Genomic DNA, 20721 nt, shown 5'->3' with positions numbered 1-20721 from the left:
ACACCCCTACTCTTTCTGAGAGACACCCTGGGGTCTTGACTGACCACAGAGAGGCAGGACCTCAGTTTCACGTCTCATCTGAAGGACGGCGCCTTGTTTACAGTCTAGTGTCCCCGTCACTGTCCTGGGGCGTTAGGACCCCCACAGCCCGCAGGGTGAGCGCCCCCTGCTGGCCCACTCACACCTCTCCCAGGTACTGGCCCGGCTCACCCTGAGCTTCAAGGGACTGCTGCTGCTGTCTGTGAGCAAACTGGATCTTATCTTGTGCTTTCCAAGAGGAAGTATAGAAAAAGAACACGTATTCATAATTAATCTGTTATTAATAATCGGTAGATATCCATAAAACAAGATGATCCAGTCCCACTCTACCCTTTAATGTTTATAATATGGAGAATCAATATGAATTAAACTCCATTAATTACTCGAAGAAACAAGGCAAGAAACACAGCTCATGTATGTAAAAAAATAACATTGCGTTCTGATTTGTTTTTGCCTTTGGAAGTGTATTGTTGGTTTTTTGTTCATTTAGATTTCATACTCAGTTTCTCCTATACTTTTACTAATTATTGTCCAATGAAACTCTGAAAAAACCCGGCTCGTTTTAACCGGACAATGAAACTAGAGTAAACCTGAAGTCGGGCTATCGGGTTAATTTACTGCTAACCTAACAAAATCCCGAATTACTGTAGTTGAAGCTGCTTCGTGGATCAGCTCCCGGAATTGCTAAGAGAAAAACTCAACATTTCTGCTAGAGTTTCGTGCTTTCGTTCTCGTCACCTGGATTTTGTCTTTATTTTGCAGAAAGAAGAAGGCGCAGCTTTCACCTCAGACTCCAGGCTGCTACTCAACGTTACAGTTTTACAGCTCGGCCTGTATTTTGTTGTTGGGCGTTACAACACGTAAGCTGTTAAACTACAGTTCCCATGAGCGTTTGCGCCGCCGGCCTTAGGCTCATCCTGGTTTATTGGCTATCTGGGAGATGTAGTTTTCACACTCACCCAGTCTGTATCATAATACGAATTAGGTGAAGGGTAGTGAACTACATTTCCTGCTGGAAACGAACATGACATCGCATTTTAGTTCCTCTCAAAATTTCTTTTTCCCCTAGCCTCGCGGAAGGGAGGCAGTTATACAGTGTACCTTTTTACAAGAACCGTTACTTAATTTTAATCGTTTTAAGGCGCGTAGTTCTCACAGCTTTAGTGCCGCTGTCATGAACAGTAAAAACTAGAATAAAAACATTTTAATAATCGTTCTGTTGTTATTTTATAGTTAATAGCCTTGACCTGTTGGCGTTAACGCCGGTCGGTATTAATTAAAATACTTAGTAATCTCTTGTAGCGAAGCAGTCGCCAGCAGGCCAGAGCTTTAGAGGCGATCACGACACCCTCCTGCGACAAAAAGATACTGCGATACCCCACTGTCGCGACTGTACACCGTGACACTGAGGACGCGCTAACCGCACAGGTGAGGCGCACTGGGCTTCTGCTGGGTCTCTGCTTGACAGCATTTTCTGTCTGTCTCTAGATCAGTTTGTGTGCCTGTTTGTCTCTAGATCAGTCTGTGCCTGTCTCTCTCTCTCTAGATCAGTCTGCGTGTCTGTCTCTAGATCAGTCTGTGTGCCTGTCTGTCTCTAGATCAGTCTGTGTGCCTGTCTGTCTCTAGATCAGTCTGCGTGTCTGTCTCTAGATCAGTCTGTGTACCTGTCTGTCTCTAGATCTGTCTGTGTGCCTGTCTGTCTCTAGATCAGTCTGCGTGTCTGTCTCTCTCTAGAGCAGTCTGCGTGCCTGTCTCTCTCTAGAGCAGTCTGCGCGCCTGTCTGTCTCTCTCTAGAACAGTCTATGTGCCTGTCTCTCTTGAGCGGGCTGTGTACCTGTCCGTCTCTCTCTCTAGAGCAGTCTGTGTGCCTGCCTCTCTCTCGAGCGGGCTGTGTGTCTGTCTGTCTCTCTAGATCAGTCTGTATGTCTGTCTGTCTCTAGATCAGTCTGCGTTCCTGTCTCTCTCTAGATCAGTCTGCGTGCCTGTCTCTCTCTAGAGCAGTCTGCGTGCCTGTCTCTCTCTCTCTCTAGAGCGGGCTGTGTGCCTGTCTGTCTCTCTCTAGAGCGGGAGTGACAGACAGGCCTGTCTCTCTCTCGAGCAGGGACCACCGGAGAGACAGACAGACAGACAGACCTGTCTCTCTCCTGACCTGTCTCTCTCTCTCGAGCAGGGACCATCGGAGAGACAGACAGACAGATAGACCTGTCTCTCTCCTGACCTGTCTCTCTCTCTCGAGCAGGGACCACCGGAGAGACAGACAGACAGAAATGCCTCGGATTGAGAACGACATCAAGCTGGACTTCAAGGACGTCCTGCTGAGACCCAAGCGCAGCACGCTGAAGTCACGCAGTGAGGTGACCGGCCCCCCGGCCCCCCGGCCCCCCGGCCCCCTAACCACCTGACTCCCTCGGGCGAGCTTCCTGTCCCGGCGTCTCCCTCGGGGCGAGCTTCCTGCCCCGGCGTCTCCCTCGGGGCGAGCTTCCTGCCCCGGGACCAGGGTCTCCACGGCTACTGCAGCTGCCCCCTCCCAGTGCCTGCCGGGACTGGGGCGCCCAGTGACCCCGAAACACAGTGCTGAGGGTCTGCTCACCCCTCCTCTCTCTGTCGCAGGTCGACCTCATGCGCAGTTTCATCTTCAGGAACTCGGGGCGCACTTACACAGGGATCCCCATCATCGCCGCCAACATGGACACCGTGGGCACCTTCGAGATGGCCCGGGCAATGCAACGGGTACCCACTGTCTGCACCCCTGTCTCTGCCTGTACCCCCTTCTCTCCAGCTCCCTCCCTCTCCCTCTGTACCCCTCCTCTCTCTGTACCCCCGTGTCTGTACCCCTCCTCTCTCTCTGTACCCCCGTGTCTGTACCCCTCCTCTCTCTCTGTACCCCCGTGTCTGTACCCCTCCTCTCCCTGTACCCCCGTGTCTGTACCCCTCCTCTCTCTGTACCCCCGTGTCTGTACCCCTCCTCTCCCTGTACCCCCGTGTCTGTACCCCTCCTCTCTCTGTACCCCCGTGTCTGTACCCCTCCTCTCTCCCTGTACCCCCGTGTCTGTACCCCTCCTCTCTCTGTACCCCCATTTCTGTACCCCTCCTCTCTCCCTGCATCCCCTGCACCTCTCTCTATAGCTGTCTCTTTCCCTGTACCCCTCTGTGCTGTGTCTCCTCTCATTCCCTTACCCTGCTCTCTCTCTGTCTCTGTGCTGTGTCTCCTCTCATTCTCCTACCCTGCTCTCTCTGTCTCTGTGCTGTGTCTCCTCTCATTCTCCTACCCTGCTCTCTCTGTCTCTGTGCTGTGTCTCCTCTCATTCTCCTACCCTGCTCTCTCTGTCTCTGTGCTGTGTCTCCTCTCATTCTCCTACCCTGCTCTCTCTGTCTCTGTGCTGTCTCCTCTCATTCTCCTACCCTGCTCTCTCTGTCTCTGTGCTGTGTCTCCTCTCATTCCTCTACCCTGCTCTCTCTGTCTCTGTGCTGTGTCTCCTCTCATCTCCTACCCTGCTCTCTCTGTCTCTGGGCTGTGTCTCCTCTCATTCCTCTACCCTGCTCTCTCTGTCTCTGTGCTGTGTCTCCTCTCATTCTCCTACCCTGCTCTCTCTGTCTCTGTGCTGTATCTCCTCTCATTCCTCTACCCTGCTCTCTCTGTCTCTGTGCTGTGTCTCCTCTCATTCTCCTACCCTGCTCTCTCTGTCTCTGCGCTGTGTCTCCTCTCATTCTCCTACCCTGCTCTCTCTGTCTCTGTGCTGTGTCTCCTCTCATTCCTCTACCCTGCTCTCTCTGTCTCTGTGCTGTGTCTCCTCTCATCTCCTACCCTGCTCTCTCTGTCTCTGGGCTGTGTCTCCTCTCATTCCTCTACCCTGCTCTCTCTGTCTCTGTGCTGTGTCTCCTCTCATTCTCCTACCCTGCTCTCTCTGTCTCTGTGCTGTCTCCTCTCATTCTCCTACCCTGCTCTCTCTGTCTCTGTGCTGTGTCTCCTCTCATTCCTCTACCCTGCTCTCTCTGTCTCTGTGCTGTGTCTCCTCTCATTCTCCTACCCTGCTCTCTCTGTCTCTGCGCTGTGTCTCCTCTCATTCTCCTACCCTGCTCTCTCTGTCTCTGTGCTGTGTCTCCTTTCGTTGTCCTTTCCTGTTCTCTATCTCTGAGCTGTGTCTCCTCTCATTCCCCTACCCTGTTCTCTGTCTCTGCGCTGTGTCTCCTCTCATTCCCCTACCCTGCTCTCTGTCTCTGTGCTGTGTTTCCTTTCATTGTCCTTTCCTGCTCTCTGTCTGTGCTGTGTCTCCTCTCATTCCCCTACCCTGCTCTCTCTCTGTCTCTGTGCTGTGTCTCCTCTCATTCCCCTACCCTGCTCTCTCTGTCTCTGTGCTTTGTCTCCTCTCATTCTCCTGTCCTACTCTCGCCGTCCACAGTTCTCCCTCTTCACCGCTGTCCACAAGCACTACTCTGTGGACGAATGGAAAGACTTTGCGAAGAGCTTCCCAGAGTGTGTGGAGGTGAGTCTGGACACGAGCTGTACGGTATCTGCTGCAGTCTACTGTAGGACACAGCTGGTGTGTATTAACCCGTCTCTCTCTCTCAGCACGGGGCTGTGAGCTGTGGAACAGGTCAGTCAGTGTGTGGTAACTGTCTCTCTCTCTCAGCACGAGGGTGTGGGCTGTGGTACAGGTCAGTCAGTGTGTATTAACCTGTCTCTCTCTCTCAGCACGAGGGTGAGGGCTGTGGTACAGGTCAGTCAGTGTGTATTAACCTGTATCTCTCAGCACGAGGGTGAGGGCTGTGGTACAGGTCAGTCAGTGTGTGGTAACTGTCTCTCTCTCTCAGCACGAGGGTGTGAGCTGTGGTACAGGTCAGTCAGTGTGTGGTAACTGTCTCTCTCTCTCAGCACGAGGGTGTGGGCTGTGGTACAGGTCAGTCAGTGTGTGGTAACTGTCTCTCTCTCTCAGCACGAGGGTGTGAGCTGTGGTACAGGTCAGTCAGTGTGTGGTAACTGTCTCTCTCTCTCAGCACGAGGGTGTGAGCTGTGGTACAGGTCAGTCAGTGTGTGGTAACTGTCTCTCTCTCTCAGCACGAGGGTGTGAGCTGTGGTACAGGTCAGTCAGTGTGTGGTAACTGTCTCTCTCTCTCAGCACGAGGGTGTGGGCTGTGGTACAGGTCAGTCAGTGTGTATTAACCCGTCTCTCTCTCTCAGCACGAGGCTGTGAGCTGTGGAACAGGTCAGTCAGTGTGTGGTAACTGTCTCTCTCTCTCAGCACGAGGGTGTGGGCTGTGGTACAGGTCAGTCAGTGTGTATTAACCCGTCTCTCTCTCTCAGCACGAGGCTGTGAGCTGTGGTACAGGTCAGTCAGTGTGTATTAACCTGTCTCTCTCTCTCAGCACGAGGGTGTGAGCTGTGGTACAGGTCAGTCAGTGTGTGGTAACTGTCTCTCTCTCTCAGCACGAGGGTGTGGGCTGTGGTACAGGTCAGTCAGTGTGTATTAACCCGTCTCTCTCTCTCTCAGCACGAGGCTGTGAGCTGTGGTACAGGTCAGTCAGTGTGTGGTAACTGTCTCTCTCTCTCAGCACGAGGGTGAGGGCTGTGGTACAGGTCAGTCAGTGTGTATTAACCTGTCTCTCTCTCTCAGCACGAGGCTGTGAGCTGTGGTACAGGTCAGTCAGTGTGTGGTAACTGTCTCTCTCTCTCAGCACGAGGGTGAGGGCTGTGGTACAGGTCAGTCAGTGTGTATTAACCTGTCTCTCTCTCTCAGCACGTGGCTGTGAGCTGTGGTACAGGTCAGTCAGTGTGTATTAACTGTCTCTCTCTCAGCAAGTGGCTGTGAGCTGTGGAACAGGTCAGTCAGTGTGTATTAACTGTCTCTCTCTCTCAGCACGAGGGTGTGGGCTGTGGTACAGGTCAGTCAGTGTGTATTAACCCGTCTCTCTCTCAGCACGTGGCTGTGAGCTGTGGAACAGGTCAGTCAGTGTGTATTAACTGTCTCTCTCTCTCAGCACGAGGGTGTGGGCTGTGGTACAGGTCAGTCAGTGTGTGGTAACTGTCTCTCTCTCTCAGCACGAGGGTGTGGGCTGTGGTACAGGTCAGTGTGTATTAACTGTCTCTCTCTCTCAGCACGTGGCTGTGAGCTGTGGTACAGGTCAGTCAGTGTGTATTAACTGTCTCTCTCTCTCAGCACGTGGCTGTGAGCTGTGGAACGGGCCGGTCAGTGTGTATTAACCTGTCTCTCTCTCAGCACGAGGCTGTGAGCTGTGGTACAGGTCAGTCAGTGTGTATTAACCTGTCTCTCTCTCAGCACGAGGCTGTGAGCTGTGGTACAGGTCAGTCAGAGTGTATTAACCTGTCTCTCTCTCAGCACGAGGCTGTGAGCTGTGGAACGGGCCGGTCAGTGTGTATTAACTGTCTCTCTCTCAGCGCGTGGCTGTGAGCTGTGGTACAGGTCAGTCAGTGTGTATTAACCTGTCTCTCTCTCAGCACGTGGCTGTGAGCTGTGGAAGGGGCCGGTCAGTGTGTATTAACCTGTCTGTCTCTCTCTCAGCACGTGGCTGTGAGCTGTGGAACGGGCCGGTCAGTGTGTATTAACCTGTCTGTCTCTCAGCACGTGGCTGTGAGCTGTGGAAGGGGCCGGTCAGTGTGTATTAACCTGTCTCTCTCTCAGCACGTGGCTGTGAGCTGTGGAAGGGGCCGGTCAGTGTGTATTAACCTGTCTCTCTCTCAGCACGTGGCTGTGAGCTGTGGAAGGGGCCGGTCAGTGTGTATTAACCTGTCTCTCTCTCAGCACGTGGCTGTGAGCTGTGGAAGGGGCCGGTCAGTGAGTATTAACCTGTCTCTCTCTCAGCACGTGGCTGTGAACTGTGGAAGGGGCCGGTCAGTGTGTATTAACCTGTCTGTCTCTCAGCACGTGGCTGTGAGCTGTGGAAGGGGCCGGTCAGTGTGTATTAACTGTCTGTCTCTCAGCACGTGGCTGTGAGCTGTGGAAGGGGCCGGTCAGTGTGTATTAACTGTCTGTCTCTCAGCACGTGGCTGTGAGCTGTGGAAGGGGCCGGTCAGTGTGTATTAACCTGTCTCTCTCTCTCAGCACGTGGCTGTGAGCTGTGGAACAGGTCAGTCAGTGTGTATTAACTGTCTGTCTCTCAGCACGTGGCTGTGAGCTGTGGAAGGGGCCGGTCAGTGTGTATTAACCTGTCTCTCTCTCTCAGCACGTGGCTGTGAGCTGTGGAAGGGGCCAGTCAGTGTGTATTAACCTGTCTCTCTCTCAGCACGTGGCTGTGAGCTGTGGAAGGGGCCGGTCAGTGTGTATTAACTGTCTCTCTCTCAGCACGTGGCTGTGAGCTGTGGAAGGGGCCGGTCAGTGTGTATTAACCTGTTTCTCTCTCAGCACGTGGCTGTGAGCTGTGGAACAGGTCAGTCAGTGTGTATTAACTGTTTCTCTCTGAGCACGTGGCTGTGAGCTGTGGAAGGGGCCGGTCAGTGTGTATCAACCTGTCTGTCTCTCAGCACGTGGCTGTGAGCTGTGGTACAGGTCAGTCAGTGTGTATTAACCTGTCTGTCTCTCAGCACGTGGCTGTGAGCTGTGGTACAGGTCAGTCAGTGTGTATTAACCTGTCTCTCTCTCAGCACGTGGCTGTGAGCTGTGGTACAGGTCAGTCAGTGTGTATTAACCTGTCTCTCTCTCAGCACGTGGCTGTGAGCTGTGGAAGGGGCCGGTCAGTGTGTATTAACCTGTCTCTCTCTCTCAGCACGAGGGTGTGGGCTGTGGTACAGGTCAGTCAGTGTGTATTAACCTGTCTGTCTCTCTCTCAGCACGTGGCTGTGAGCTGTGGTACAGGTCAGTCAGTGTGTATTAACTGTCTCTCTCTCTCAGCACGTGGCTGTGAGCTGTGGAAGGGGCCGGTCAGTGTGTATTAACCTGTCTGTCTCTCAGCACGTGGCTGTGAGCTGTGGTACAGGTCAGTCAGTGTGTATTAACTGTCTGTCTCTCAGCACGTGGCTGTGAGCTGTGGTACAGGTCAGTCAGTGTGTATTAACCTGTCTGTCTCTCAGCACGTGGCTGTGAGCTGTGGTACAGGTCAGTCAGTGTGTATTAACCTGTCTCTCTCTCAGCACGTGGCTGTGAGCTGTGGAAGGGGCCGGTCAGTGTGTATTAACCTGTCTCTCTCTCAGCACGTGGCTGTGAGCTGTGGAAGGGGCCGGTCAGTGTGTATTAACCTGTCTGTCTCTCTCTCAGCACGTGGCTGTGAGCTGTGGAACAGGCCGGTCAGTGTGTATTAACCTGTCTGTCTCTCTCTCAGCACGTGGCTGTGAGCTGTGGAAGGGGCCGGTCAGTGTGTATTAACCTGTCTGTCTCTCTCTCAGCACGTGGCTGTGAGCTGTGGAACAGGTCAGTCAGTGTGTATTAACTGTCTCTCTCTCAGCACATGGCTGTGAGCTGTGGAAGGGGCCGGTCAGTGTGTATTAACTGTCTCTCTCTCAGCACGTGGCTGTGAGCTGTGGAAGGGGCCGGTCAGTGTGTATTAACTGTCTCTCTCTCAGCACGTGGCTGCGAGCTGTGGAAGGGGCCGGTCAGTGTGTATTAACCTGTCTCTCTCTCAGCACGTGGCTGTGAGCTGTGAAAGGGGCCGGTCAGTGTGTATTAACCTGTCTGTCTCTCTCTCAGCACGTGGCTGTGGGCTGTGGTACAGGTCAGTCAGTGTGTATTAACCTGTCTCTCTCTCTCTCAGCACGTGGCTGTGAGCTGTGGAAGGGGCCGGTCAGTGTGTATTAACCTGTCTCTCTCTCAGCACGTGGCTGTGAGCTGTGGAACGGGTCAGGGGGATTTCGAGCGCCTGTCCGCAGTGCTGGCCGCTGTCCCCCAGCTGCAGTACATCTGCGTGGACGTGGCCAATGGCTACTCGGAGCACTTCGTCCACTTCGTCCGCGACGTGCGGCAGAAGTTCCCCCAGCACACCATCATGGTCAGCCTGGCCGCGGTCCGCTCTGCCTGCCTCTCTCTCTTTCTCTCTGCCTCTGTCTGCCTCTCTCTCTGTCTGTCCACCCATCTGCCTGTCTCTCAGGCTGTCTCTGCTTCTCTTCCTGTCTGCCTGCCTCTCTGTCTCTCTGCCTGCCTGTCTGCCTCTCTGTTTGCCTGTCTTTCTGTCTGTCCGCCCATCTCTGTCTGCCTGCCTCTCTTTCCCTCTGTCTATCTGCCTCTCTTTCTCTCTGCCTGCCTGCCTGTCTCTCTTTTTCTCCGCCTGTCACTCTGTCTCTCTGCTTCTCTTCCTGCCTGTCTACCTGCCTGTCACTCTGTCTCTCTGCTTCTCTACCTGCCTGTCACTCTGTCTCTCTGCTTCTCTTCCTGCCTGTCTACCTGCCTGCCTCTCTGTCTCTCTGCTTCTCTTCCTGCCTGTCTGCCTACCTGCCTCTCTGTCTCTCTGCTTCTCTTCCTGCCTGTCTACCTGCCTGCCTCTCTGTCTCTCTGCTTCTCTTCCTGCCTGTCTGCCTACCTGCCTCTCTGTCTCTCTGCTTCTCTTCCTGCCTGTCTGCCTACCTGCCTCTCTGTCTCTCTGCTTCTCTTCCTGCCTGTCTGCCTGCCTGTCTCTCTGTCTCTCTGCTTCTCTTCCTGCCTGTCTCTCTGTCCTTTCTGCTTCTCTTCTTGCCTGGCTGCCTGTCTCACTGCCTGCCTCTCTGTCTCTCTGCTTCTCTTCCTGCCTGTCTGCCTGCCTGCCTCTCTGTCTCTCTGCTTCTCTTCCTGCCTGTCTCACTGCCTGCCTCTCTGTCTCTCTGCTTCTCTTCCTGCCTGTCTGCCTGCCTGCCTCTCTGTCTCTCTGCTTCTCTTCCTGCCTGTCTGCCTGCCTGCCTCTCTGTCTCTCTGCTTCTCTTCCTGCCTGTCTCTCTGTCTCTCTGCTTCTCTTCCTGCCTGTCTCTCTGTCCTTCTTGCTTCTCTTCTTGCCTGGCTGCCTGTCTCACTGCCTGCCTCTCTGTCTCTCTGCTTCTCTTCCTGCCTGTCTGCCTGCCTGCCTCTCTGTCTCTCTGCTTCTCTTCCTGCCTGTCTGCCTGCCTGCCTCTCTGTCTCTCTGCTTCTCTTCCTGCCTGTCTGCCTGCCTGCCTCTCTGTCTCTCTGCTTCTCTTCCTGCCTGTCTCTCTGTCTCTCTGCTTCTCTTCCTGCCTGTCTCTCTGTCCTTTCTGCTTCTCTTCTTGCCTGCCTGCCTGTCTCACTGCCTGCCTCTCTGTCTCTCTGCTTCTCTTCCTGCCTGTCTACCTGCCTGCCTCTCTGCCTCTCTGCCTCTCTGTCTCCCTGCCTGTCTCTCTGCCTGCCTGCCTTTCTGTCTGTCCGCCCATCTGCCTGCCTGTGTGTGAGAGATGCTGTTATCACAGACACTGGCGATCAGTGATACCGCACTCCTGGGATATTGATCATCATGCTCCCACACCAGGCAGGGAACGTCGTCACGGGCGAGATGGTGGAGGAGCTGATCCTGGCCGGGGCCGACATCATCAAGGTTGGCATTGGACCAGGTCAGTGCGCCCCCGTCTCTCTTTCCTCAAGCGCTCGTGTGTGTCGTGAGTCTCCTTCCCCTGCCTGTGCCGTTCGGGCTTGCACACGCGTCTCTCTTCCTCTCTCTCTGCGCGGGGGATCTGTCGGGCTCGCTCCTCCTGCAGCGTCGCCACGGCAGCCAGCCGCGCCCCTCTCCTCCCCAGTCTGTATTAATCTCTCTGTGTGAGGAGTGTCTCTAGGGTCTATATTAGTGTCTGTATTAATCTCTCTGTGTGAGGAGTGTCTCTAGGGTCTATATTAGGATCTGTATTAATCTCTCTGTGTGAGGTGTGTCTCTAGGGTCTATATTAGGGTCTGTATTAATCTCTCTGTGTAGGAGTGTCTCTAGGATCTATATTAGGATCTGTATTAATCTCTCTGTGTGAGGAGTGTCTCTAGGGTCTATATTAGTGTCTGTATTAATCTCTCTGTGTGAGGAGTGTCTCTAGGGTCTATATTAGTGTCTGTATTAATCTCTCTGTGTGAGGAGTGTCTCTAGGGTCTATATTAGTGTCTTTATTAATCTCTCTGTGTGAGGAGTGTCTCTAGGGTCTATATTACTGTCTATATTAATCTTTCTATGTGAGGGGTGTCTCTAGGGCCTATATTAGGTTCTGTATTAATCTCTGTGTGAGAAGTGTCTCTAGGGTCTATTTAGTGTCTATATTAATCCCTCTGTGTGAGAAGTGTCTCTAGGGTCTATATTAGGGTCTGTATTAATCTCTCTGCGTGAGGGGTGTCTCTAGGGTCTATTTTAGTGTCTGTATCAATCTCTCTGTGTGAGGAGTGTCTCTAGAGTCTACAGTATATTAGGGTCTGTATTAATCTCTCTGATTTAGGAGTGTCTCTAGGATCTATATTAGTGTCTGTACTAATCTCTCTGTGTGAGGAGTGTCTCTAGGGTCTATATTAGCGTCTGTATTAATATCTCTGTGTGAGGAGTGTCTCTAGGGTCTATATTAGAGTCTGTATTAAATTCTCAGTGTGAGGGGTGTCTCTAGGGTCTATATTAGGGTCTGTATTAATATCTCTGTGTGAGGAGTGTCTCTAGGGTCTATATTATGGTCTGTATTAATCTCTCAGTGTGAGGGGTGTCTCTAGGGTCTATATTAGGGTCTGTTTTAATCTCTCAGTGTGAGGGGTGTCTCTAGGGTCTATATTAGGGTCTGTTTTAATCTCTCAGTGTGAGGGGTGTCTCTAGGGTCTATATTAGGGTCTGTTTTAATCTCTCAGTGTGAGGGGTGTCTCTAGGGTCTATATTAGGATCTGTATTAATCTCTCAGTGTGAGGGGTGTCTCTAGGGTCTATATTAGGGTCTGTTTTAATCTCTCAGTGTGAGGGGTGTCTCAAGTGTGTCTTTACAGCTCATGTTGGCAGCAGGTCTGGCAGTGTGTCTTTCTGAACCTGTCTCTGTCTGTGCCTGTCTCTCAGGGTCAGTCTGTACCACCCGGAAGAAGACGGGAGTGGGGTACCCGCAGCTCAGCGCTGTGATCGAGTGTGCTGACGCCGCTCACGGCCTGGGCGGGCACATCATCTCTGTAAGTCGGAGCCTCTCCTTCTGCCCCCTCCTTCTCCCTCCCTGAGCATTTCCTCTTCATTCCTTTATTGTCCTCTCCGCTCTCCTCTCCGTGTCTCTCGCTCCCTCTGTTTGCGAGGGGCTCCCTCTTTCTCCTGGTATTGATCTCTCTCTCTCTGTGCTGTCTCTCTCTCTCCTCTCCTCTCGCTCAGGATGGTGGGTGTACCTGTCCAGGTGATGTCTCCAAGGCGTTTGGTGAGTATCTGTGTGACACTGCTCTGCTCCCGTGCCTGACAGCTGTGTCTCTCTGTCTCTCTGTCTCTCTGTCTCTCTGTCTCTCTGTCTCTCTGTCTCTCTGTCTTTTTCTCTTTGTGTGTGTGTCTGTGTCTGTGTTTCTGTATGTCTCTCTGTCTCTCTGTCTCTCCATCTCTTTGCCTGTGTGTCTGTGTTTCTGTATGTCTCTCTGTCTCTCTGTCTCTCTGTCTTTTTCTCTTTGTGTGTGTGTCTGTGTTTCTGTATGTCTCTCTGTCTCTCTGTCTTTTTCTCTTTGTGTGTGTGTCTGTGTGTCTGTGTTTCTGTATGTCTCTCTGTCTCTCTGTCTTTTTCTCTTTGTGTGTGTGTCTGTGTGTCTGTGTTTCTGTATGTCTCTCTGTCTCTCTGTCTGTCTCTCTCTCTCTCTCCATCTCTTTGCCTGTGTGTCTGTGTTTCTGTCTGTCTGACTGCCGTGTGACCTCTTGCCCCCGGTCATGTGACCGACAGGCGCAGGCGCGGACTTCGTCATGCTGGGCGGGATGCTGGCGGGACACACGGAGTCCGGAGGCGACATCATCGAGAAGGACGGCAAGAAGTTCAAGCTGTTCTACGGGATGAGCTCGGACACCGCCATGAAGAGACACGCCGGGGGCGTGGCGGAGTACAGGTGAGGGCGCACTGCACTCGCCACTCTCAGTGCAGCGTTAATGTACTGGAGTGTCCAGTCAGTCAGTGTGTCTGTATGAACCCCTCTCTCTCAGTGCAGTGTTAATGTACTGGAGTGTCCAGTCAGTCAGTGTGTCTGTATGAACCCCTCTCTCTCAGTGCAGTGTTAATGTACTGGAGTGTCCAGTCAGTGTGTCTGTATGAACCCCTCTCTCTCAGTGCAGTGTTAATGTACTGGAGTGTCCAGTCAGTCAGTGTGTCTGTATGAACCCCTCTCTCTCAGTGCAGTGTTAATGTACTGGAGTGTCCAGTCAGTCAGTGTGTCTGTATGAACCCCTCTCTCCCAGTGCAGTGTTAATGTACTGGAGTGTCCAGTCAGTCAGTGTGTCTGTATGAACCCCTCTCTCTCAGTGCAGTGTTAATGTACTGGAGTGTCCAGTCAGTCAGTGTGTCTGTATGAACCCCTCTCTCTCAGTGCAGTGTTAATGTACTGGAGTGTCCAGTCAGTCAGTGTGTCTGTATGAACCCCTCTCTCTCAGTGCAGTGTTAATGTACTGGAGTGTCCAGTCAGTGTGTCTGTATGAACCCCTCTCTCTCAGTGCAGTGTTAATGTACTGGAGTGTCCAGTCAGTCAGTGTGTCTGTATGAACCCCTCTCTCTCAGTGCAGTGTTAATGTACTGGAGTGTCCAGTCAGTCAGTGTGTCTGTATGAACCCCTCTCTCCCAGTGCAGTGTTAATGTACTGGAGTGTCCAGTCAGTGTGTCTGTATGAACCCCTCTCTCTCAGTGCAGTGTTAATGTACTGGAGTGTCCAGTCAGTCAGTGTGTCTGTATGAACCCCTCTCTCTCAGTGCAGTGTTAATGTACTGGAGTGTCCAGTCAGTGTGTCTGTATGAACCCCTCTCTCTCAGTGCAGTGTTAATGTACTGGAGTGTCCAGTCAGTCAGTGTGTCTGTATGAACCCCTCTCTCTCAGTGCAGTGTTAATGTACTGGAGTGTCCAGTCAGTCAGTGTGTCTGTATGAACCCCTCTCTCTCAGTGCAGTGTTAATGTACTGGAGTGTCCAGTCAGTCAGTGTGTCTGTATGAACCCCTCTCTCTCAGTGCAGTGTTAATGTACTGGAGTGTCCAGTCAGTGTGTCTGTATGAACCCCTCTCTCTCAGTGCAGTGTTAATGTACTGGAGTGTCCAGTCAGTGTGTCTGTATGAACCCCTCTCTCTCAGTGCAGTGTTAATGTACTGGAGTGTCCAGTCAGTCAGTGTGTCTGTATGAACCCCTCTCTCTCAGTGCAGTGTTAATGTACTGGAGTGTCCAGTCAGTGTGTCTGTATGAACCCCTCTCTCTCAGTGCAGTGTTAATGTACTGGAGTGTCCAGTCAGTCAGTGTGTCTGTATGAACCCCTCTCTCTCAGTGCAGTGTTAATGGACTGGAGTGTCCAGTCAGTCAGTGTGTCTGTATGAACCCCTCTCTCTCAGTGCAGTGTTAATGGACTGGAGTGTCCAGTCAGTGTGTCTGTATGAACCCCTCTCTCTCAGTGCAGTGTTAATGTACTGGAATGTCCAGTCAGTCAGTGTGTCTGTATGAACCCCTCTCTCTCAGTGCAGTGTTAATGTACTGGGGTGTCCAGTCAGTCAGTGTGTCTGTATGAACCCCTCTCTCTCAGTGCAGTGTTAATGTACTGGAGTGTCCAGTCAGTGTGTCTGTATGAACCCCTCTCTCTCAGTGCAGTGTTAATGTACTGGAGTGTCCAGTCAGTCAGTGTGTGTATGAACCCCTCTCTCTCAGTGCAGTGTTAATGTACTGGAGTGTCCAGTCAGTGTGTCTGTATGAACCCCTCTCTCTCAGTGCAGTGTTAATGTACTGGAGTGTCCAGTCAGTGTGTCTGTATGAACCCCTCTCTCTCAGTGCAGTGTTAATGTACTGGAGTGTCCAGTCAGTCAGTGTGTCTGTATGAACCCCTCTCTCTCAGTGCAGTGTTAATGTACTGGAGTTTCCAGTCAGTGTGTCTGTATGAACCCCTCTCTCTCAGTGCAGTGTTAATGTACTGGAGTGTCCAGTCAGTGTGTCTGTATGAACCCCTCTCTCTCAGTGCAGTGTTAATGTACTGGAGTGTCCAGTCAGTCAGTGTGTCTGTATGAACCCCTCTCTCTCAGTGCAGTGTTAATGTACTGGAGTGTCCAGTCAGTCAGTGTGTCTGTATGAACCCCTCTCTCCCAGTGCAGTGTTAATGTACTGGAGTGTCCAGTCAGTGTGTCTGTATGAACCCCTCTCTCTCAGTGCAGTGTTAATGTACTGGAGTGTCCAGTCAGTCAGTGTGTCTGTATGAACCCCTCTCTCTCAGTGCAGTGTTAATGTACTGGAGTGTCCAGTCAGTCAGTGTGTCTGTATGAACCCCTCTCTCTCAGTGCAGTGTTAATGTACTGGAGTGTCCAGTCAGTGTGTCTGTATGAACCCCTCTCTCTCAGTGCAGTGTTAATGTACTGGAGTGTCCAGTCAGTCAGTGTGTCTGTATGAACCCCTCTCTCTCAGTGCAGTGTTAATGTACTGGAGTGTCCAGTCAGTCAGTGTGTCTGTATGAACCCCTCTCTCCCAGTGCAGTGTTAATGTACTGGAGTGTCCAGTCAGTGTGTCTGTATGAACCCCTCTCTCTCAGTGCAGTGTTAATGTACTGGAGTGTCCAGTCAGTCAGTGTGTCTGTATGAACCCCTCTCTCTCAGTGCAGTGTTAATGTACTGGAGTGTCCAGTCAGTCAGTGTGTCTGTATGAACCCCTCTCTCTCAGTGCAGTGTTAATGTACTGGAGTGTCCAGTCAGTCAATGTGTCTGTATGAACCCCTCTCTCTCAGTGCAGTGTTAATGTACTGGAGTGTCCAGTCAGTCAGTGTGTGTATGAACCCCTCTCTCTCAGTGCAGTGTTAATGTACTGGAGTGTCCAGTCAGTGTGTCTGTATGAACCCCTCTCTCTCAGTGCAGTGTTAATGTACTGGAGTGTCCAGTCAGTGTGTCTGTATGAACCCCTCTCTCTCAGTGCAGTGTTAATGTACTGGAGTGTCCAGTCAGTCAGTGTGTCTGTATGAACCCCTCTCTCTCAGTGCAGTGTTAATGTACTGGAGTGTCCAGTCAGTGTGTCTGTATGAACCCCTCTCTCTCAGTGCAGTGTAAATGTACTGGAGTGTCCAGTCAGTGTGTCTGTATGAACCCCTCTCTCTCAGTGCAGTGTTAATGGACTGGAGTGTCCAGTCAGTGTGTCTGTATGAACCCCTCTCTCTCAGTGCAGTGTTAATGTACTGGAGTGTCCAGTCAGTCAGTGTGTCTGTATGAACCCCTCTCTCTCAGTGCAGTGTTAATGTACTGGAGTGTCCAGTCAGTCAGTGTGTCTGTATGAACCCCTCTCTCTCAGTGCAGTGTTAATGTACTGGAGTGTCCAGTCAGTGTGTCTGTATGAACCCCTCTCTCTCAGTGCAGTGTTAATGTACTGGAGTGTCCAGTCAGTCAGTGTGTCTGTATGAACCCCTCTCTCTCAGTGCAGTGTTAATGTACTGGAGTGTCCAGTCAGTCAGTGTGTCTGTATGAACCCCTCTCTCCCAGTGCAGTGTTAATGTACTGGAGTGTCCAGTCAGTGTGTCTGTATGAACCCCTCTCTCTCAGTGCAGTGTTAATGTACTGGAGTGTCCAGTCAGTCAGTGTGTCTGTATGAACCCCTCTCTCTCAGTGCAGTGTTAATGTACTGGAGTGTCCAGTCAGTCAGTGTGTCTGTATGAACCCCTCTCTCTCAGTGCAGTGTTAATGTACTGGAGTGTCCAGTCAGTCAGTGTGTCTGTATGAACCCCTCTCTCTCAGTGCAGTGTTAATGTACTGGAGTGTCCAGTCAGTGTGTCTGTATGAACCCCTCTCTCTCAGTGCAGTGTTAATGTACTGGAGTGTCCGGTCAGTCAGTGTGTCTGTATGAACCCCTCTCTCTCAGTGCAGTGTTAATGTACTGGAGTGTCCAGTCAGTCAGTGTGTCTGTATGAACCCCTCTCTCTCAGTGCAGTGTTAATGTACTGGAGTGTCCAGTCAGTGTGTCTGTATGAACCCCTCTCTCTCAGTGCAGTGTTAATGTACTGGAGTGTCCAGTCAGTCAGTGTGTCTGTATGAACCCCTCTCTCTCAGTGCAGTGTTAATGTACTGGAGTGTCCAGTCAGTGTGTCTGTATGAACCCCTCTCTCTCAGTGCAGTGTTAATGTACTGGAGTGTCCAGACAGTCAGTGTGTCTGTATGAACCCCTCTCTCTCAGTGCAGTGTTAATGTACTGGAGTGTCCAGTCAGTCAGTGTGTCTGTATGAACCCCTCTCTCTCAGTGCAGTGTTAATGGACTGGAGTGTCCAGTCAGTCAGTGTGTCTGTATGAACCCCTCTCTCTCAGTGCAGTGTTAATGGACTGGAGTGTCCAGTCAGTGTGTCTGTATGAACCCCTCTCTCTCAGTGCAGTGTTAATGTACTGGAATGTCCAGTCAGTCAGTGTGTCTGTATGAACCCCTCTCTCTCAGTGCAGTGTTAATGTACTGGAGTGTCCAGTCAGTCAGTGTGTCTGTATGAACCCCTCTCTCTCAGTGCAGTGTTAATGTACTGGAGTGTCCAGTCAGTCAGTGTGTCTGTATGAACCCCTCTCTCTCAGTGCAGTGTTAATGTACTGGAGTGTCCAGTCAGTCAGTGTGTCTGTACGAACCCCCTCTCTCAGTGCAGTGTTAATGTACTGGAGTGTCCAGTCAGTGTGTCTGTATGAACCCCTCTCTCTCAGTGCAGTGTTAATGTACTGGAGTGTCCAGTCAGTGTGTCTGTATGAACCCCTCTCTCTCAGTGCAGTGTTAATGTACTGGAGTGTCCAGTCAGTCAGTGTGTCTGTATGAACCCCTCTCTCTCAGTGCAGTGTTAATGTACTGGAGTGTCCAGTCAGTCAGTGTGTCTGTACGAACCCCCTCTCTCAGTGCAGTGTTAATGTACTGGAGTGTCCAGTCAGTGTGTCTGTATGAACCCCTCTCTCTCAGGGCAGTGTTAATGTACTGGAGTGTCCAGTCAGTCAGTGTGTCTGTATGAACCCCTCTCTCTCAGTGCAGTGTTCATGTACTGGAGTGTCCAGTCAGTGTGTCTGTATGAACCCCTCTCTCTCAGTGCAGTGTTAATGTACTGGAGTGTCCAGTCAGTCAGTGTGTCTGTATGAACCCCTCTCTCTCAGTGCAGTGTTAATGTACTGGAGTGTTCAGTCAGTGTGTCTGTATGAACCCCTCTCTCTCAGTGCAGTGTTAATGTACTGGAGTGTCCAGTCAGTCAGTGTGTCTGTATGAACCCTTCTCTCTCAGTGCAGTGTTCATGTACTGGAGTGTCCAGTCAGTCAGTGTGTCTGTATGAACCCCTCTCTCTCAGTGCAGTGTTAATGTACTGGAGTGTCCAGTCAGTGTGTCTGTATGAACCCCTCTCTCTCAGTGCAGTGTTAATGTACTGGAGTGTCCAGTCAGTGTGTCTGTATGAACCCCTCTCTCTCAGTGCAGTGTTAATGTACTGGAGTGTCCAGTCAGTCAGTGTGTCTGTATGAACCCCTCTCTCTCAGTGCAGTGTTAATGTACTGGAGTGTCCAGTCAGTCAGTGTGTCTGTATGAACCCCTCTCTCTCAGTGCAGTGTTAATGTACTGGAGTGTCCAGTCAGTCAGTGTGTCTGTATGAACCCCTCTCTCTCAGTGCAGTGTTAATGTACTGGAGTGTCCAGTCAGTCAGTGTGTCTGTATGAACCCCTCTCTCTCAGTGCAGTGTTAATGTACTGGAGTGTCCAGTCAGTGTGTCTGTATGAACCCCTCTCTCTCAGTGCAGTGTTAATGTACTGGAGTGTCCAGTCAGTCAGTGTGTCTGTATGAACCCCTCTCTCTCAGTGCAGTGTTAATGTACTGGAGTGTCCAGTCAGTCAGTGTGTCTGTATGAACCCCTCTCTCTCAGTGCAGTGTTAATGTACTGGAGTGTCCAGTCAGTCAGTGTGTCTGTATGAACCCCTCTCTCTCAGTGCAGTGTTAATGTACTGGAGTGTCCAGTCAGTCAGTGTGTCTGTATGAACCCCTCTCTCTCAGTGCAGTGTTAATGTACTGGAGTGTCCAGTCAGTCAGTGTGTCTGTATGAACCCCTCTCTCTCAGTGCAGTGTTAATGTACTGGAGTGTCCAGTCAGTGTGTCTGTATGAACCCCTCTCTCTCAGTGCAGTGTTAATGTACTGGAGTGTCCAGTCAGTCAGTGTGTCTGTATGAACCCCTCTCTCTCTCTCAGGGCGTCGGAGGGGAAGACAGTGGAGGTCCCCTATAAGGGGGATGTGGACAACACCCTGAGAGACGTCCTCGGGGGGGTTCGCTCCACCTGCACCTACGTGGGGGCGGCGAAGCTGAAGGAGCTGAGCCGCAGGACCACCTTCATCCGGGTCACCCAGCAGCTCAACACCGTCTTCGGAGACTGAGCGCCCCCTGCTGGCCGCTCCCCGCCCCTTCTCCCCCCCCCCCCTCGTTCCCTGTGTCCGGCGGTCAGGCAGCAGGCCCTCCCCAGTTCGACCCAGTTCGACCCAGTTCGGCACAGCATGGCCCAGTTTGGCCCAGTTCAGCACAGGTCAGCCCAGCTCAGCACAGCTCAGTTCGGCCTAGTTCAGCACAGTACGGCCCATTTCAGCACAGGTAGGCCCAGCTTCACCAAGCTCGACCCACCCCTGCGTAGCTCGGTCCAGCTCGGCCCTGCTCAGCCCAGCCCTGCGTAGCTCGGTCCAGCTCGGCCCAGCTCGGGGTTTCACAAAACTCGCCCCATCAGGAGCAGCATTCCTGCAGTGCCTGGGCGTCACGGAAACATGGTCTAAGATACACCACCTCGTTAGGGATCAGTTAGTTAACGAGGTGCCTGCTCATGTCTTAAACCGTACGCCAGCGCACGGGCACTGAGAGAGATAGACAGGGGGACACAGTTCCAGGGGACAGGGAGAGAGACGGGCACAGAGAGAGATAGACAGGGGCACACAGTTCCAGGGGACAGGGAGAGAGACGGGCACAGAGAGAGGTAGACAGGGGCACACAGTTCCAGGGGACAGGGAGAGAGACGGGCACAGAGAGAGGTAGACAGGGGCACACAGTTCCAGGGGACAGGGAAAGAGACAGGGGCAAAAAAGTTACAGGGGACAGGGACAGAGACAGGGGCACAGAGAGAGAGAGACAGGGGCACACAGTTACAGGGGACAGGGAGAGGGACGGGCACAGAGAGAAATGAGGGGGAGACAGGGGGAAGACAGTGGAGAGGTGGAGTGTGGAGGAATACAAGCATGGAACTGAGTTACACACCTGCATGTGTTACTGTTACCATATCGGTACTGTAATCACACTGTCTCAGACCCAGCACACATTTGGGATTTGTCTTGACATACAGTTCTACAGAGAAAGTGTTTGATGCTGTGTTTTCATGTAAGCAACAGTAATGTGATCCTGCATTTGTTTTTTTGGTCACAATAAACAGAATTTGAGTCATTCCTTAACCTTCTCTGTGGTCCTTTATCTAGTCTGACTGTACTCACCTGAGTTTGTTAATCACTAATCAAGATCTCAGTCCAGTCAGTCCAGTCCAGCCTGGAGAGTCTCACACTGCTCTGTCAGTGTCAGTGGAGTCTGATTATAATCTCAGTGAATCACTAATCAAGATCACAGTCCAGTCAGTCCAGTCCAGCCTGGAGAGTCTCACACTGCTCTGTCAGTGTCAGTGGAGTCTGAT

General features: G+C 51.9%; 1 protein-coding gene across 2 annotated transcripts; it reads left to right on the top strand.

The window, feature by feature from the left end:
• The first annotated feature begins 1054 nt into the window (after positions 1–1054).
• On the top strand, positions 1055–20488 carry gmpr2 (guanosine monophosphate reductase 2). Of its 2 annotated transcripts, none has more exons than XM_069188740.1 (10): positions 1055–1467; positions 2276–2393; positions 2650–2769; positions 4440–4523; positions 8800–8973; positions 10432–10513; positions 11964–12070; positions 12261–12303; positions 12808–12967; positions 19252–20488. In XM_069188740.1, the coding sequence occupies exons 2-10, from the start codon at positions 2307–2309 to the stop codon at positions 19433–19435; spliced, it is 1041 nt and encodes a 346-aa protein (XP_069044841.1). In that variant the 5' UTR covers positions 1055–1467; positions 2276–2306; the 3' UTR covers positions 19436–20488. The 2 variants fall into 2 exon arrangements, with proteins under 2 accessions (XP_069044841.1, XP_069044840.1); XM_069188739.1 differs by having other exon boundaries at positions 1056–1467; positions 2279–2393.
• The last annotated feature ends 233 nt before the right edge of the window (positions 20489–20721 follow it).

The sequence above is a fragment of the Lepisosteus oculatus genome, chromosome 4 (assembly GCF_040954835.1).
Source record: "Lepisosteus oculatus isolate fLepOcu1 chromosome 4, fLepOcu1.hap2, whole genome shotgun sequence".
Lineage (NCBI taxonomy): Eukaryota > Metazoa > Chordata > Actinopteri > Semionotiformes > Lepisosteidae > Lepisosteus > Lepisosteus oculatus.
The sequence above is the reverse complement of the archived record's forward strand: the minus strand, read 5'-3'. Positions and strand labels throughout refer to the sequence as shown.